General features: G+C 45.1%; 1 protein-coding gene across 1 annotated transcript; it reads left to right on the forward strand.

The window, feature by feature from the left end:
• The first annotated feature begins 2,997 nt into the window (after nucleotides 1-2,997).
• Nucleotides 2,998-8,092, forward strand: LOC147722672 (uncharacterized). Its single transcript, XM_086967347.1, has 3 exons — nucleotides 2,998-3,103; nucleotides 5,362-5,442; nucleotides 7,599-8,092. Exons 1-3 carry the CDS (start codon nucleotides 2,998-3,000, stop codon nucleotides 8,090-8,092), a joined length of 681 nt encoding a protein of 226 aa, XP_086823473.1.
• The last annotated feature ends 10,971 nt before the right edge of the window (nucleotides 8,093-19,063 follow it).

Consider the following 19,063-nt stretch of genomic DNA (forward strand, 5'->3'; position numbering starts at 1 on the left):
CATATTTTGCTTCATAAACCATAGAAATTGTCTACCTTAGCCGATTTTGGCTGCGTTTTCTTCTTTTTTTTATTTTTTACCGCGTTTCCTTCGCTATGCCACACCTATTCCTGGAAGATTTCGTTTGACCTTCCTTCTTCCACACAGCAGCCAAGTGAGTTTTCCTCTTTTCCTTTAGCTATACACCTGTTGTTGAGGCCGACTTGCACATGTAGATTCCTCCTCAAACGTCGCCAGTGTAATAAAGTAGAGTTCATCCAGGATAAGGTTAACAACTAACATTTATTCAGCCCCAACCAACAGTCAGCTAACAACTGACAAATATGGAACTTACATATTAGATGAACACGGGTGACAGGTGGTTCCAAGCTCTAAGTTCTAGCATGGAACCAGACCACCACACAGAGACAGGTCATCACAAGGTGCACAACAGAACAATATTAGAACAATATACTGTGACAATGTGCAAAGGAATAACAATACCTGCCCCAGGAGGTTTTCACTCAAGGTCCATCTGGACAACAAGGGCCTCACATGCTCAACCCACAAACCGCCAAAGGGCCATCCGGCCACACACAGAGCTTGCAGGGAGGACAGAGCCCGACCATAGTTGAAGCCAAACACCACGTAATCCTAAACACACCCCGGATTCTAATGTTGGACAGCACTCCTGGTTAAATGACCACATGGCTGGCATGGAACCAGAGGGGCCAAGGGCTAACAAACCCAGGTCCAAAGTTACCCATAGTAGGAGGACAGGCCAACGCAAGGAGATCCAGACACACCACAGCCACCCCACAAGCCGAGCAGACACCCCAAGACAGATGTGAAACAACAAGGGATCTCCGGCAAGCCGCAGCAAGCAGGGCAGGACTGGGAACCAAAACCCGCCCGGCAAGTGCTTGGCTGTCCCCCCTGGGGATGTTGGGTGTGCAACAAAGCTCCTTGCCGGATCCGGTGTTCGTCCGACTTCGTTACAGGGAGGAGCTTGCAGCTATGCTGCACAAACAGCCCTGTAGGTAAAAGGGACCCCAGGGGCCCAAAAACGGCCCCTACCCTTGCGGCGCACCGGGGGATAGCCCGGTGCCCGCAACGGTCAGTCCAGGCCTGGCAGCAAGGCCCCACTGCCAAACACAATGTAGGGAGTCAGACCCACACCGACCAAACTCGATGCCTCCCCACATAGGAGGCTCAAGCCAGTCCGACCTGCTGCAGGATCCACAAATCGTGTGCAATTGGTGGGAACGCACACATGTGACATTACACACCACCATGACATAGTGTGACCGGAACATCAACATCCTCAGGAGGTACAAAGGCAGTAAGAGCCCAGAGCAAACGAAGCAACCATGGGATATACATAAGGCATAGACTGCAATCACACACTAGACCTGTGCCAGCCTGCGCCACCAGAGGCCCAAGACATGTACATTCGCACACGGATATAAATGAAAGCACCATGTGACCCCACAACCGCCCTGCATGAAGCATCACGCATGCTGAAAGCAAGTGCAGGGATAGGACGCAGCATTGGTCCAAGAGTGAGTGGCTGGTATCATTCTAAATTACATCAGCCAATGGAATGACGCGTAGCAACGCCAGTACACTATCTCCTGTGCATTTGTGCCACCCCCAGTGGCAGCCCTTAGTGACGGTACACCTCTCTTCATGAGGCAAGACCTTGGGGATATGCCACAGCATTGGGCATCCTTTGCACCACATATGCTGCACATGGATTGCACTACAGCAGCCGCACAAAATGTAAAGCTGATGCTGACTTTCAGGGGTGCAAGGAACTTGTAAATCTGCACCATGATGTATGGTTTGTGGTGTTTGGATCTCTCCTATTGTGTGTTGCCTTTCTACGTCTGCATGATGTTATGTCATCTTTCATCGCTATGCATGACATGTAGAGGCAAAACAGAGACTTTGACCAGTAACGTCAATTTAAATGCATGTGGAAGTGAATAATTGAATGTCCTCCATACTTTTCTACAGAACCATGATGAAACAGCATTGTACCATTATTTGTACATATTTTTCCAGTAGGAAATCTGTGCATGATCACGTTCCCTGACCCCTATCTCTTGTGTAGATGTTATTTTATGTTAAGATTAGTCTTGTAATTTGTGGTTACACCTCTTAATTAACAAAATAAATCGATTTTGTGGGATGAAAAATATAGTCACATTTTTTCCTATATTTTCTGGTATTTATTTTTATTTTTTCATTGAAATCCATGATGTTATTCATTTAGCAATCATAAATAATTATTAGGTTGCTTAGAGACATTTAGTGAGTATTTTTTCATCGCAAATACAAAAAACGGGTCGCATTTTGATCGGTTTCGTATATGACTACCATAGCGACGTTTTATGACACGATTGTCGTCGCTAACACCTATTATTTTGTCGCTAAGTCGGAATTTTTAGCAGCAAACACAGGAAGTGGTGTATTACTGCTTCCTGTCACATGGGTGTGGTTTTTGCTTTCACTTTCTCTTTTCTGCAATTGCTGGTGCATAGGCTGAGGGAAGGAGGTGTATGGTGGTTGGTGTGTTGGAAGTTGGTTTTGGAGAGTTGTGCGTGCTCTGTCCTGTCTAAAGCGTCTGTTTGTACTTTTTGTTGTATATTATACAGTTTGTGTGTATACTGTCCTCTGGTTTGTCTGCAGTGTCTGTTAGTTGTGTTTGTTGTATTGTACACAGTTTGTGTGTCTGGTGTCTTCTGTTTTGTTGAGTTTATTTTGGGGTTAGTTTGTATATTTTTATAGAGAGTTTGTTAAGTGGGTTATAATTTATTAGTTTTAAGTGGGTTACTGGGGTCAGGGAGATGCCTGCTGTTGGGAGGTCGGGGAGGATGAGTGAGGAGGCATTGTTTTTTTTTTTATGGCTGATAAAATTTTATCTGCCAAATATGTTGGAGGCGGGGGGGCGGATCCTGCTGGGGTATGCTGTGGGGGCACGGAATGTGCGCTGGGAGCGTGTGAGGCTCCAAAATGGAGCACTACTTTAAGATAGCACGCTCTGTGCACCAGTGGAAGCACCGCTGGCAGGACATGACTGCCCGGGATTACACCGGAGTGCTGCCAGGCATACAGGGTGGTAAGTCCAAAAGCCATTGTTTCACATTAATGTTCAAATGTAATGTAAGTGAGTTACAAGTGTGACATGTGTGTATGGCATGTACATGCTGACTCGTTACTGTGATACTGTGACAAGGTGTTGATGACAATGTATTTTCCCTATGGGCCATATGTATCAAGGCTAAAATAGTTTGCTAACGCAGACATTAGCTGATTTGCGGCGTCAGCAAACCCTTTTTAGGTAAATGGTATTTATGTGACATTATTTGTGCAAAGTTAGGAAAGGCTAAATTTGCCTTTGCTTATTTTGCAATAGCATTTGAGGAATAGCTACTTTAGCAATTCCTTACATGCAATGTATCAGGGCAAATCACATTCCAAATTGCCATTTAGGATTCACAAATTACAACCTACTTCTACTTGTTGGTAAGTAGCGCTATTTTTGAAAGGTTTTATTTTTTTTAAACATCAAAAGCTGCCATGTGACGCTCATACATGCCCTTAGGGCATATATGTGCGCCATATGTGCACACATGTCATTTTCACGGGTGCTGCAGGGTGTTCTTGTGACACCCCTGCACAGTTTGAAACATTCTCTATTTGCAATTAGCAAATTGGTAATTCCAAACTTTCCCATTGATTCCTATGGGCCTCCTGGCACATAGAAATGAATGTGAAGTTTGAGATTAGCAATTTGCTAATTGCAATTTAGGAATGTAGATGGATCGCTAACAATAACCGATTTCCTACATACTTACCATTTAGCAATTTTAAATTAGCGAATCCTTAAAAATCACTATTTTGTAATCGCAAAAGGGAATGTGGATACATCTGTCCCTATGTGATTTGCACTTGATTTGCTTCAGTTAAGGTTATTTTGGACTCCCACTTCCCGGCACATTTTAGCAGATTTACATGCCTCTTGGGGTTATTTGGCGGCGCAGTTGCATTACTTATGTGACAAAGCGGCAACGCTAAAGTAGCGCCATGGTGCAGGGTATGTACAATATCACAATTCTGGGAGATTCGTCACTTACTAAAGTTATGCACCTTTAGGGTGCGTTCTGCCGCAGGGGAGGGCATTCAGACACAGGAACACCTCTGTAAAGTGACAGAGTGAAATATTTCAGGTTACAGTCATTCACTTTCATGGCAATGCTGTGTCTTAACTCTGGGCCTGCCTGGAGCAGGCATGAGGATTGACGCCGCATTGACAAGATTGGGCCAACAAGAGCATTGCTGGAGCTGCGCCCCACATGCTTCACAACTCCTGCAATGCACTGCATTTACAGCACAGATGCCTGATGTATATGTAGCATTTTAGCAGCATGGTGCGCAGCATGGGACATCCAGCTCTCCATGTGAGTTGGGCCATGGTGCACATTTACTCTTGCCTCCATGCTGATTTGGTGGAATGCACCATTACCTGTAATACTGTCCCTTGGTGTGCTACAGTAGAGTAGGTGTGTGAGTAGTGCATGCTAATGTCCCTATTTGTATGGCTCCATGATTTGACAGTTGGAGTGAGTAGTCACGATGTAATTGAGGTGTGAACACATATTTGCAGTATGCAGACCAGATGTGGGACAGAGGTTTTCTGTGTGTCACTTGCAGTCACATTAGGATGTGATGGTGAATGACCACATGCCAATAGGGGTGCCAAGGCACAGAGGATGTTAGCATTTATGAGCCCATCACGGCTGTTGTCAGTCAAAGAGATGTGAGCTGCGACTGTGTGCAGGATGATGTGTGTATCTCCAGTATGTGTGACTGTACATATCTGAGCAGTGCCAGTGTGTGTGTGACCTATGTCCAGGGCAGTACACAGTGTGATAGATGCTCAATTCCATGAGCAGCAGGACTGTATCTACACAGCCCCTGTACATGGGTCATGTGTAGATATATCCTTGCCAGGTGATTATGCAATGTGTGAGTTTGACAGCTGAAGAGTGTTTTACATCCCAAAGGACTGTGTATCAGCCTCTTACTAAATGCATAGTTACCATCATACACAGTACAACGTACATATGATGCTTGTGTGGACATGGTGCTTATAAATGGCATGACCCAACTGTTATGTGCATGTATGACTGTGGTTATGTTATGTTTGCCCACCACTGCATTGGCAAGCCCATGTGTGCATGCCAATCAAAGTGCACAGAGTCATTTGTACAATGTGTGAATCCCCTACAAAGTGATGTAGCATTTCCTGTGACTGAAAAGTTGTTCCTCATGTTTATGTAACGTCTCTGGATGCCATGCAATGACACATATTTCATTTGGTTAACTCACAGATGGTTGGCGACCCATCACGCAGGGTGACGTGGATCGTTTCAAGGACCCAAAAGCCACTGGTGAGTAATTGTAATGTAAATTGCCAGGTGTGATGTAATGGATGTCATTGAGTAATGCAACACATGGTAGTTTTGCAATGCTGGTGTGTTCCGCATGTCACTGGGCCACAAGGTGCTGAGTATTGTTATGTTATTATTCAGACAATATGTATAAGAGTGTGGTTAGATGCATATCTATCTAAGTTGTGACTTTGTCCATGAAGGGACAATGCAACTGCTCTGATTACCTGTGCATGACATCCAGAACAGATTATAGCTAAATAGCCAATGATCCAGGGATCATGCAGGCATGAGACTACAGGATTTTCACACATGGCTACATATTATCAAGACCAGCCAGAAGATGTATGCACGCTTCATCAGCAGTACACTGCCACTGAGGCGGACATTGAGGTTTACTTATATGCCCTGGGACATACCCATATCATGCCCGGTTAAGGTCATGTCATGTGTAAGATATGAATAGATCACATATCATCCACACAAGGTTTGAAGGTCCTTTTGCAGTGTCAATCAGATGAAACTGTGCCATAGAGATTCAAGGCAATGTTGCACCACATATTGGAAACCGGCAAGTTTAACTACTTTCACAGGAGAGTTTGTGTTGATCGATGGATAATGGGTGAGGGGGCAGTTCATTACACCGCCAAGGGGCAAGAGAAGTTATCTAGCGTAGCCATGTTGAGAGGGACTGACACAAGACTGGGTCATGAATGTTTTATACCAGGATCTGAGTGGTCTATTTGCCCATCCCAGTTCTTCTCCTTTATGAGGCCTTTAGGTCCTGGGTTAGACAGGGTGTCATGCATGCAACTCTGATTCTTATACTTCCTTTTCTGCCGCATGATGAGCCTGTGGTGTATTTTCTATGTAGGTGTGGAAGGGGTTATAGGCGACAGTTCGTGAGTCAGTGTGGCAGGCAGATTCTGCAGGGTCTGCTGTTTGACACAAATTTTTACATGTAGTCATACAATCTGAGGATTGCTGTCATCGGTGTGGCTGATGGGCAGGCCCTGCAGCAAAGGGTTCCTTGCTTCAATAGGATGGCACTTGGAGTGATTCCATATTTTACACATGAACCCGTAGCAGGTGAAAATTACCTGGCTGACGGCCTTTGTCCAGGACAGGGCATGTTGTTTTGTTAGTCGTAGGTCTAAGATCACATGTTTGCAAGGGGAACAGGAGCACAGTTCCAGCTGCCACCTTTCATGTGACCAAGATACCTCAGGGCTGCCAAACGGAATGAGGTCTGTGTTACTGCTGTTTCGTTTGAGTTTGTTGATGCTCTTCTAGTTACTCATGTTAAACATGCTGTTTGTACAACAGAGATGTGTGTCAGTGTAGTTTGTCCCACACGTACTCAGTTACTGGTTATTGTCAGCATACAATACGCTTAGATGAGCCGTACAATTTCCCGACATTGGCCAGCAGGCTCAAGTATAGATTGAACAGCATTGGACTTAGGATAGATCCTTGCCCCATGACCAGGACAGCTATGTGATTTCTCAGGTGCATATTGTCAAGGCCTTTATGGTGTGTTTTGCAGCTGTTTCCTGCCGATGTACGCAGCAATATTGTGGAGAACTTTCTTGATATTCTTGACACCTGTTGTTGGTTGGGGTGTCCCGGTCTTCTTCCCATGCATGTAGGCTGAGCTTACATTGAGTTTCCATTGACATATTCATACAGCCACACTGGCAAACATGCAAAAGAGAGGCTGTCTTGTCAGTGACTACATGACCTGTACACATTTTCTGATAGACACACATGTCTGCACATGTGCATCGTACAGCAGTATCAGCAGTGTGTCACAGGGTCAGATGAGGGTGGGGCTGCCCATGGAGGGGTAGTGCCACACTACTAATGTTAATTGGACTACTTGCACACTCTCAGGATGCACAAAGGTGACATGTTCTCATTTGGCATATGAATTGTCAGTACATCACACCTGCCATGTACTGCCAATGTCATGTCACGTTCCAGGGCCTGTATAGTGGAAAGTAGGGCTTGTCAATTATGTGGTCAGGTCACTTAGAGACGTTACAGGATGTGACATGTGTGTTGCCTCCCATGTGGTATGAGATTTGTGCCAAATAATATAATGATAGGCAAATGAACCAGTCTCATTGGTTCGGGATTGGCATTTCCTATTTTTTTCAGACAACATGAATGCAGAGGAGACCCATGCATTTAATGTGGCAAGGGACCGGTGGCTACACATCCGCAGGGTTAACAAGGGGTACAGGTCCATGGCACGGAGATACGCGGCTGCTCGGCAAAATGGGACCTGGCGCGCGATGCCAGAGGCTGTGGGACACAGAGACAAGTCACATAAATCCAAGGCTGGTGGCAAGGCTGGTGGTGCTAAGACATCTAAGACAGTGGTCTCACCTGTTCCCGTCCCAACCACAGCAGCCATTCCAGGTACCAGCAGCCAGGGGCCAGCTCAAGCTGCACCCAGCCAGGGAGCTAGCCAGTACACAACAGCCCAGGATCTGGGGGCACCCACCACAACGCCGCCAATGGCTGAATCCCAAAAAGAGATTCTAACTGTGCTGGCCAGGAACAACAACTTGCTCCTCGATGTGCGGAATGAACTCATAACCCTGAACCGGCGGGTCAATGAAATTGCTGTAAAACTCGGATTACCGTAAACCTGGACTTCTTCTGCCCCACACCCCTCTTCTGCCTTCCCTCCTTGTTCTTAGTTAGTTGATTGTATATAGTTGTATCATAGGATTTGGATGTAGAATAGTTTTAGATTAGGTATAGTTAGTTTAGTGTAGTGAGATTTTGTTAGGTTAAGATAGTGTTGGGGCTAAGTTTATTTTCTCTTTGGGTGGGGGGTTTATGTCCTTTTGTAGTTTGTGTAGTAGGGTTTAGTTAGTATTACATGTGTAGTTTAGTTTATTATGTGTGTAGGGATTTTAGATATAGTGTTAGTTTTAGTGTTTAGTGTAGTTTTAGATAGGTAATTTTAATACAATAAATACTTTTGAATTGGTTAATACTTGCATTGGTAGGTTGCAGAGTGTGGGTCTTCACACATTCTATGCTTCTCAGGTCATCAGTGGTGTGATCCCTGTATGTGTGACTTTGGATGCAACCTGTTACTGGGATGCATGTATAGTGTTCAATACACCTTAGGTGTGGTATCTCTTGACTTGCATGGTTGACAGATTACGTAGGATTTATTGTGTATGGGCTAATTCTGGGGGCATATTACCAAGGGCATTCTCGCCGCATTAGGTGGACTTTTTCCAGCTCATGCAGCAATAATTTTGTTGCCCTATTACCAAGCTGTCGCTAACAACAGTTAGCAACAGCTTGTAGGCAATAGCAGGCATTTAGGGGCCCACTTAGCATGTCTGCGATAATTATCGCTAATGACATGCAAAGTGGGTGTGCCAAGATGTTAGCAACTGAAAACAGTTGCTAACATCTCTGACTCCTATTATGTACTTTTGGAAATATTTGCGCAAAGCGCAAATATCTCCAAAAGCTAACGCCTGCTAAAAGCAGTTCTTAGCGATGTTATCCAATGGAAGGTGGATAACATGGCTAAGAGCATTGTCACGATAATGCATGTATTTAGGTGATTTTTCTGCCATATTCATGCATTTCGCTGGATTTTTACCACTTTTGAGATGAACCTTGATAATATCACGGTATCTCAGCGGTAAACACTCATCGGTGCCCAGCGATAATTATCGCTATTGCTTGGTAATATACCCCCAGCTACTTCGCGTTCTGCTATATTGCACTGAATGGCAAGATAGTCCACAGTTGTGCTAAGTTGCTGGCGTACTTGTGCATTTGGTTTCAATATGAACAAATATGTGCCCACATGTGCCAGTCACTTTGGCAGCACACCATAATGCTACAAGGTCCCTTGAGTGTACTGCCCGTTATAGTGTGTACGGCCAAGGAAATGTTTCATACTGCTAGTGTGTGGTGGAGGTTTCCAAACAGGTAGACGTTCTATGTGAGTTCACATGCATCTTGTTTAGTAGGGGTCAGAGACCAAGCAGAGCAGCAGGTGGGGAGAATGCAGGCACCTTGTCACCGGAGCTTCACAGGGATGGGGCTTGGGAAAGTAATGGATGCTAATATATGTTTGGCTCTGGACCCCAGAAACCTACAGATGTCCAAGATTGCTCTGCTGCGCGTGTTGGTACATAGCCATTCAGATCCAGCTCAGTGTGTTCATGCACATGCAGCTGCTGCTGCTGCTGGACAATGTCCCATCTCATACTTAAATGCCCCATACAGGACTATGCTGGAGCTGGGCAGTAGGGTGCTGGGGCATGCAGGTGCTGCACGCATGGTACATGCACATACCTGTGCCAAGGGGGACAGATGTTTGTTGGTGCTGTGTAGGTAGTTATGACTTTACATTTTGACTGCACTGACGGTGTTACCACCCACACAGATGTGGAGCATCCAAGCACAAGACTTCATGGTGCAAGGGCATGATCGTGCTGTGCGTTATGGGTATATATGTACTGGGGGCAGGGGGTAACTTGGCACAATATGTGCTCACACCCTGAGGGACCACAGGCAATTGTGCAAAATAATATTTTCACACTGGGAGGGATCAGGGGCAGTTATGCAGCACGGGGCTCAGACACACAGGTCTCCCAGGCAGTTTAGCTACGCCACCCTCTGGTTCCTCACAGCACCCTCTGGTTCACACCTGCCACCATTTTGTTCTTCACACTACCCTCTGCTTCACCACTGCCACCCTCAAGCTCACCACCCACACAGATGTATTTCTCAACACTGCCAGACATCTCAACTTCCAGATCAACACCAACCCCAACGACACCCTCAGAGGTACACTCATCTCCAGCCCCCCGACCACATTGTCAATTGAGCGAATCCCTCGCCTACCTCGCCTGCAACCATGCACTCACCTCCACAGACTACATCCTCCTCGTGGAGCGGACATTCCAGCTCAGGAAGAAGAGCAACGCCAACTCCAGAAGCCCGTCGGCCACACTAGCCAGCCTCAGCCAACTCCTCACACCACCCACCCACCCACCCACACTTCCACCCACACCGCTGGTCACACATTGGACACCACCTTCTACACAGGCACCCACGTTACTTTAGTACACAACACCTGTTTCCACAGGACTGTACTGTGCTGCATCCAGTCCCCCTTCAATGTACAGTCCACAGGCCACCGCACACAACGGGTAACTCACCACTGCTGGAGGAGAGGGACTGTAGACCAGCTAATCACCACCCTTACCCACAGGCCAAACAACAACTCCACCAACTCCAACGCTGCAGGCCGCCACCTCAGGCAGTGTATGTACAACTGTGACAACACACTTGTGCCACTCAAGGAACCCTGTTACACCCACACCAGCAGGCCAGCCGCCACGTTCACCAATGTGCTGGTGTGTATCCTGAGTTGGATGCCGGAAACAGGAATGGTTATTGGTCACCATATTCACTCCAGACAACCACGAAGACCACAAGGATGCCATACACATACATCTCCACTTCTTGTGATTGGCCAAGGGTTGCTCCTTCTAAACCTAACTGGATGACAACACACACGGGAGCAAGGGTCTCTTCTGCATCATAAGGGAACTCTCGGGCTCCAGCTCCAACACCAACAACATGACTCCCTGAGTAGAGCTGTGCAACTCACTAGCCATCTTCTACTGCTAGCTCGCTGATATCCATGACAGCTTCAACACGACACCCACCCAAACTATGGCAGGGCCCACCTCCCCTGTGTACACCAGCAGCGCATGCCACATGACCTCCCGGTCCTATATCTACGGCTACATGATACACAAGGTTATGTACTCCATCCACTCACGCTCCCTGTCACACGTATTCCCACACCACGTATGTAACATGGCAGATGCTGCTATCTGGCTGGCTACATTACAGCAATATTTCCATGGAGCTTGGAACACAACTTATTGTACACCCTCCTCAACTAGCCGAGGCAAGGCCACATGGACCTGAAGTTCTTCCAGCATTTCGCCCTGCTCCTGTTTCCAGGGCCGATCACTGGGAATTGTTCAACATGCAACTGGCCCACCACCTGGTAGACAACAACATCCAGTACCCATCCCAGGCCTGCATCATTCAAGTCCACAGCACCCTGCCTGTACTCATGTCTGCCACTGACGACATTATGTGCCAACTGTGCAACAGCAAAACATCTGCCCTCATCCTCCTGGTGATGTGTCCCTATGCCAGCATGACCCGGGCTCTCCAGGACTTGCTCTACAGTACATGAGGGTATGCACTGTAAAGACTTGCATGGTACATGAATGCGACTGTGCCCATCCACCCACTTCCACCTGTTCCTGTTTGACACTCACCCTTGTGTTGTTGTGTGACTTCCAGGTCAGCAGAATCCTGGCCTGTGGCTCCGATGACAGTCTCCTCACTGATGACGTTCGCTACCAACACCTCCAACTCATCCAGCTCCTCCTGTGGAGCTGGTCCACCGCCTCCCGTCAGACTTGCTGCCCTTAGGTTTGCTCCCAGTTTCTTTTTTGTTTTGATTTTTGTATCGTGCCACCGCTTCTTACACTCTTCCACTGTCCTCTTGTGCTCCCCCACGGCATTGACCTTGGTCATTATGTCCTGCCATATGTCCCTTTTCCTCGCCATGGTGACGGTGGAACTCACGAAGAGTTCCTGCTGGTGTCGCGTCACCTCCTCAACCAGTACCTGGTTCTCATCTGGAGTGAACTTTGGGTTCCCCTTCCCTGGCTCTCAGCCTGGCCTTCCTGGGTGTTGTTTGTGCCCTCTGCACTAGTCCCTGGCTGCTCACCATCATTTTGACTATTCTCCATCGTTAGCAACGATTTTCAGTTTAGCGGGCATTTTTTCGTCCCGCTAACGCGTTATATGGTAGCCTTGCGCCTATTGGTTTAGCGATAATCATCGCTGATAGGCCCAACGTGAATTTTTTCACGTTAGCGTGCGACGGCTTAGCGTGATCACGCTAGTTTTACCGCACCCGTTTATCGCATTTCTGGGGAAATATCGCCGCCTTGTGGGGTATTGGTAATACCTCGCTACGGCGGCGATATTTCCATGCGATGCTTGGCGATAACATTTTTCCCGCTAAATATCGATAGCGATATTTATCGCACGTTGTAGGTAATATGCCCCAATGATCCTTAACAATTCCCTAGGCTATTCATTTCCTTTGTATGTACTCAGTTTCTCATCTTGTCAATATTTTTTAACCCCACTCAGGATTTAGGGATATCATGTGAACTAGGCAGGTTGTTAGTTCTTTAAAATGGGTAGTAAAAACGTTCTTTTGGAACGGTAATGCATTTAGAGGTACTGAATCCCACTATTTATGACTACTAAGTGCATAGAAAGTAGGAAACCCATGTATAAACCATTAATTCTAACCATACTAACATGAATACGTGAATAAATAAATTAAGGGATTTGTAAATATTCTAAGGTCAGTTAGTGGCATGGCTCAAGGATGGGTTCTCTGCAGTGTCATATCATACTTCAAGGTACTCTAAAACTTCAACTGAGATTTTCCCAGCAGTAAAGTCTCATTGCACTTCTGCTTGGAGGATGGGAGCTATACTACCAAAGCAACATTTCAGAAATCGTCAGGACTGAGTTAACTAAAATGAAGGCTGCAGAGGAAGGTCTGGAGCTCTTGCTACTGAACCTACAGACAGGGGTGGTAGTATAAAACTGTTTGCTTCAGCTACTTTTGTATGCTTCTGGTTCCTCTTTCTCTAAGTCCACAAACGAGGTAGGGGGAACGGATGGCACAGGCAACTTAGGTTTCAAAGAGAGCACAGTCGGGACATTGCAGCTAACCCAGGACTCAATTGGGCCTAAATGCTGGTCATGAAATGGTTGGTATCGTCCTGCCAGCAATTCTTCAGTCCAGCATGGATTTGGAAAAAGGTAGAACTGCTGTTTAAATATTCTTTCCTAGTAAGTACTTGGGCCCTAATTTGGTATCAATGATGGCAGGCTTGTCTCAGCAATAAATGTAGTTGAGTCGCTTTGCTTTACTGGATATTGATGGGACATGGTTAATGTCACCAACATCGACCAGTGTGACACTTACCCTTTATTAGCCCGAGCGGATATAGTTGTGCCTTTGCTACAAGCAATGATCCTTTGCAGTGTGTGTGATACAGGTGCAATCAACGTGCACATTAACCAGGTAAAAACTCCTAATCAGCGCCACTTTTCAGCCTAAAGCTTACCAACCTCAAGCTTTCCTTCAGCGGATTCGCACTCCGCTTCCATGCAGTACAATATACAATAGTAAGAGACCAAATTTAGGCGCCCAAAATATCCCATTTACCTTGCCTTCAATTCCAAGATGTCAGAGAACTCTGGGAGTAGAGTTCTTTTTTTAATTTTTGTATTGCTTTATCCACCCATTTACTTTAGGCTTCATACACTGGTGAGTCAGAGCAGGAGTGAAATGCATGCTGAAGTTAGAATCAGCAATTTGCTCTCATCACTGAAATTACAGCAGATTAACCACTTGGACTAATTAAAAAACGAAATACATCTACTGGGCTGTAGTAAATTAGACATTCTGCTAATTCCATACAATGAAGACCCCTTTAACATATCATGCAGTACGTTTAATTTACCCCCATGCACAGTTTACGATAGCGCACTCACTCAAATAGCGTAATATTGCTATCATCTTGCAAACATATAATTGAAAAGTAAGATCTTGCCAAACTCATTTCAGAGTCGAAAGATTCCCCAAATGTCACACAAATGATAAAATGTTCATGTGTGTTATTTTTTATGTTTATCAGATTGTTTCCCAGGAATTTGGAAAGAATGACATCTAGCACTTTATCCAGAGGGTTGTTTATAAGACACAAGGTCTATATAGAGAACTAGCAAAGCCCAACCCACTGACAGGCATGAAACATGGGGAGAGAAATCATCTTACCTCCATTTTAAATTTGAGCTGGAGGCCCATGCTCTACAATGCCACCCTAACATAGGGGGCGATAATGAGTTTGGCTGTCCCATGGACCGCCAAACCCACAGTACCTCTCCGACCTCCCAATTCCAAGTTGGGCGATTGGACCACCATAGGACCGCTGCTACTACCAGTGATCCATGATCCCTGGAGGTCTTGCAGCGCTATTAGGCCATCAATATGCTGGCAGTGCCACTTAGCACCACCAAGTATATCACAAGTATCCTCACCGCTACAGTTTTCATGACGATGAGTCCACCATGAAAAGTGTGGCACTGAGGAAATTAGGGGGGCCCAACCAGCCTTGCCTCAGTGCCAAGGAACGCATGCAGGGGGCACAACAGTTGTTCTCCAAGTTCCTGCATATCATGGACCTAAAAGGCCATGCCATGAAGAAACGTGCTGTGGTGCTTCCATTGCAGTGCCTTTCTAAGGCTCAGATATGATCATTTGGAAGGAACCCCAGAGGACCGCTGCGACAGGAATACGGTGGGCGGCCAAACTAAAGGTTTGGTGTTCTTGGAGTGGGGTTTTAGCATAACAGCCCTGCTCCAAGACCGCAAAACTGTTAATCAGGCCCTTGGTGATGATTATCCCTCCCTATAGGTATGCCCTTTGAATATCAAAACCTCAATATCAATAGGACACAATATCAAGAACAGAATGTAGAACCTAAAATATCCATGCATATGATCCTATGTGGGACATATATCTTTAAGGTATGTAGATGTGGAAATTGGAATAGTAAATCTATTTTACACTTTATGCACTTACCATTCAATATTTTGTCCCTCGATATGCTATCCTCATTATTCCTGTACCACAATATTGTTGATGTCGATATTCAGTAGTACAATTTGTCCTATATAAGTTTGAGATGTGTCACTAGATTTCCCTGGTCTGACCACCATGAAAGAAATGGCAGTCCTGGGCAAACAGAGCAATTTATGGCCCTTACATGTATGGAAACACTTTCCTGTTCATCAGGGCCATTATCTTTTTTGTTTTAGAGATCTTTGCCTGGAAGGCGGAAATCTATCTAAGGCGAGTGGTCTTCTGCAACGTCAGAAGGGCTATAGCCTCTCTTGAACTGGCGGGATAGTGGGTCAATCGCCAGGCTCGAAATGAACCTGATAGTGTTTATTACTGTATTGGTTGTCTAAAATCCTTGCAAACTAATTTAATGTGATCGATACATACTTAAAAGTGCCATTTTCCTGAAGACCAAAGTTAATATTTACAAATGTAACTCCTCTTTTCCATGGAAATAATATCCACAATTGGCTTCATTTCTCTATACACAAGCTAAAGAGGTTGTAAATAAAGAGTGAAACATTCATGATTAATTATTCTGCGATGTAGAATATTTTATATAATTCCTTGATAGTTTGAATATAACAAATGTACATATTCTGCAGGCTCAAGGTTAAATCCAATCCCTCAAATTGCTTGTGTCCATCGAAAACAATGAAAAGCGTCTTCCATGTTCTACTTGTGCCCTACCTAAGGAAAAATGCAGCTAATAATTCATGCATATCACACACTTTTATTCAGACAGTGCTTGATAATAAATGCATGAAGCAGAAATCACTAAATAGGCAGCTACAGCTCTTAAAGAATGTGTGACAATGTTTACCTTTATATTCTGGACAATCTTAGGCCCACATTTACTAAAGATGTGCACCGCTGCAAAGTGGAGCAATCTTGCAAGTGTCTTAACTATCCAGCCCAAAAGGTATTTTTCTCTAGCGCTGTTTGCCTTTTTCTCATTCCTAATTGTGCCTTGAAATGGGTTATGCCCATTTGAGCCAATGGTGCTTATTGGAGGTACCTTGGGCAGATCAGAGCAAACTTCAGTGATTTTGAGACGAAGCCAGAACTGCAAAGCGCACTGCATCAAAAACTAATGCCTACTTGAAACGGGCGTTAAAATAGGAAATGCCTTCAATTTTCAAAGCAACCCACACATTGCATGGTTGCTGCATTACACAGCACATATCGATTGTGTGATTCTTCTGAGTTTGTCTAGGCATAGGGATGTGTTCTTGAATTGAATGTATTCAGTACAAAATCGATGTTAGACAGTGATCCCTCACCTCTGCACCTTGATGTGAGGCTGTAAGGTATGCGAGGCAGCCTTTTATTGCAATAGCGCCAGCTTTTGGAAGAAATATCGCTCTGTGCTGTTATGAAAGTGGTAAACTATGTCAAAGCATGGTAGTTTGCACTGCAAAGGCCCCCTTACAGTACAAAAGCTTCGAATGCCAGCATGCACACACCCTTGCAGTATGGTGCAGAAGGGCAGCAGGAAAGAGAAACAGTGGCATATCACAGTAGATATGGTGCTGTTCTGTTCTCTCTCTTTCAGGGAGGACCAAAGTAGGACCAAATGTAGCCCTTGCAAAAATGGTCAAACTAGCCCTGCTCCCTTCCTCCTCTCTTTCCTCTATCTATCTACTAAAGAGCCCCTCTGCCTGCTGTAATAAACTGGGGTAGAAGAAAAAGTCACAAGTGTTAGCTGTGGCTCCCAGACCTAAAAAACAGCCTCCAAAGCTCCAGCAGACGAGGGAAACGGCAATGGAAAAAACGGCTGGTTCAGGCCTGCTTTCTTCCAATGCAGCCCAACAACTGCGGTTGCAAGGATGCGTTGTGAGAACATTTTGTAATTTTGTCGGCAAGTAGGTGTGCTGATGGTTCTCGGACTGCGGCAATCTTAGGTGGAATTTGCAAAACTCAAGGGCGTATTTGAATGATGGTGCTCAACTGTTATATACCTCCTGTTTTAAAGAAGCTGAGGAGTTTGCATCACTCTTGCACCATGCAACGTGGTGCAAGAGCAACACAAAACTTACATGTGAATTATGAAGCCACACAAGGCCACTTTGCATGGCCCTGGGTGGCTCTAAAATCTGGAGTAGGCATCGCAGCGCAAATCACTGCGTTGCCATATACTGCCCTGGGAAGTCATTTCATGGGTGACCCACGCAACTAAGTTTGGTTTCTGACACATCCCCAGATTTACCAGAACTGGTAGGCCTGGGAATGCGCCAAAAACATACACCTTCTAAAGTGAGTCGTAAGGAGGAGAGATATTGTTATCTCTCCTCATTACTTATTCTTTCTATGTCTGCTGCATTCTGCAGCACACATAGCAAGAGGGATATGACTCTCGGGATTGTTTTTGCTCAGACAGGTGTCCCATTCTACACAAAAATAATCCTGCATACAACGCAGGCATGCTTCCACCATGGTGCAAGAGGGCCCGCATTGTCGCTAGGCTGACAAATGAACACTAGCGCAGGGAAAATGTCAGAAATGTGCCGTACCGCCCTGTCCCTTGTGGCATGACTTCCTTGTAAATAGGCCCCTGAATGTATTCCCTTTAACCCCTTCCCTGCTGCCGTCGGCCATCACGAGCACTACCTCGCTGGTGCTGCAAACGTCCAACGGCCGACGTGGCCCCCCCCCACTTATTAAAACCGCTGCACTGCCGCGAAATAACTGCCGCGGTTAAGGTGTTAATCATAATTTATTATGGAGTTCATAATCAAGGGTATTATTTTGGGAATATTTAAAGGGATAATCATCAATACTTGTTATAGGCATTGGACACAAGTTAAGGCCTAGAGTACTGGGAGAGGGTATTAATCTAACCAAATAGCCCTCTGCTAGGATGCAGAGAATTAGAGGCCTTTGATAGGGAACATTGCAAACCGAAAATATGAAGAATTATATTGACAATAATCTACGCACATCACTTAACAATGGATATAGGTCAACACATGCTCTTTGCAAGGCACAGAAACCTACAAGCTCTTTCTGAGACAATGAAAAAAAGAATATATTTTAGAAATATCCAATCTCTCTGATTTCTCCTCTTGAATTTCAAGTGCGTGATTCAAAACGTTATATATGAGCATGCCTGTAGACCAATTACAGGTTCGCACTGGGATTCTCTTTTTACAGCAGCATTTATTTCGTCAAATTGTGAACATAAATATGAGCTATCACGTAGGCTGCAAAGATCCTTCAACAAGTTCTGTATAGATTTACTTCAAAAATTCAATCAGATCGTGCCCTTCTGGAGGGTATCATTTTCAATACCATTGGGAAACTATCCTGGCAGGCTTCAGAGCATGATGATGAATGTACAAGGCAGTAGGTTGATAGTATCATATACTCCGGGGCACCTCATGTGCAGTGCAGACATACATTTAAAGGCAGTTACAGGCCTGGCGCACAAATGAAAAACATGTGATGAGTGGGCTTTCTTTTTCATTTCTTGTATAATAAAAAATCTTTAAGTGCACGTCTTTTAAGCCTGCTTAGAAGCTAAAACAAGAGAAAACAAGTGGGTATGCAAAATAAGTTTGAAGGCCAGTGACACAATTAAGGGCCATATGTATCATAGTTCCGTTTTGCAATTTCTAAATAGCGATTTTTAAGGAATCGCTATTTAGAAATCCAAAAATGGTATGTATGTAGAAATCAGCTTCTCATTAACGATTTCTTAATATTCCTTAATTGCGATTAGCAAATTGCTAATCGTAATTAAGGAATCATTTCCCATTCATTTCCATGGGCCAGGAGACCCATAGGAATGAAGGGGAAATGTGCGATTAGCAATTAGTTAATTGCGAAT

This window comes from Lissotriton vulgaris, chromosome 4_1 (assembly GCF_964263255.1).
Source record: "Lissotriton vulgaris chromosome 4_1, aLisVul1.2, whole genome shotgun sequence".
NCBI classification, from domain to species: Eukaryota; Metazoa; Chordata; class Amphibia; order Caudata; family Salamandridae; genus Lissotriton; species Lissotriton vulgaris.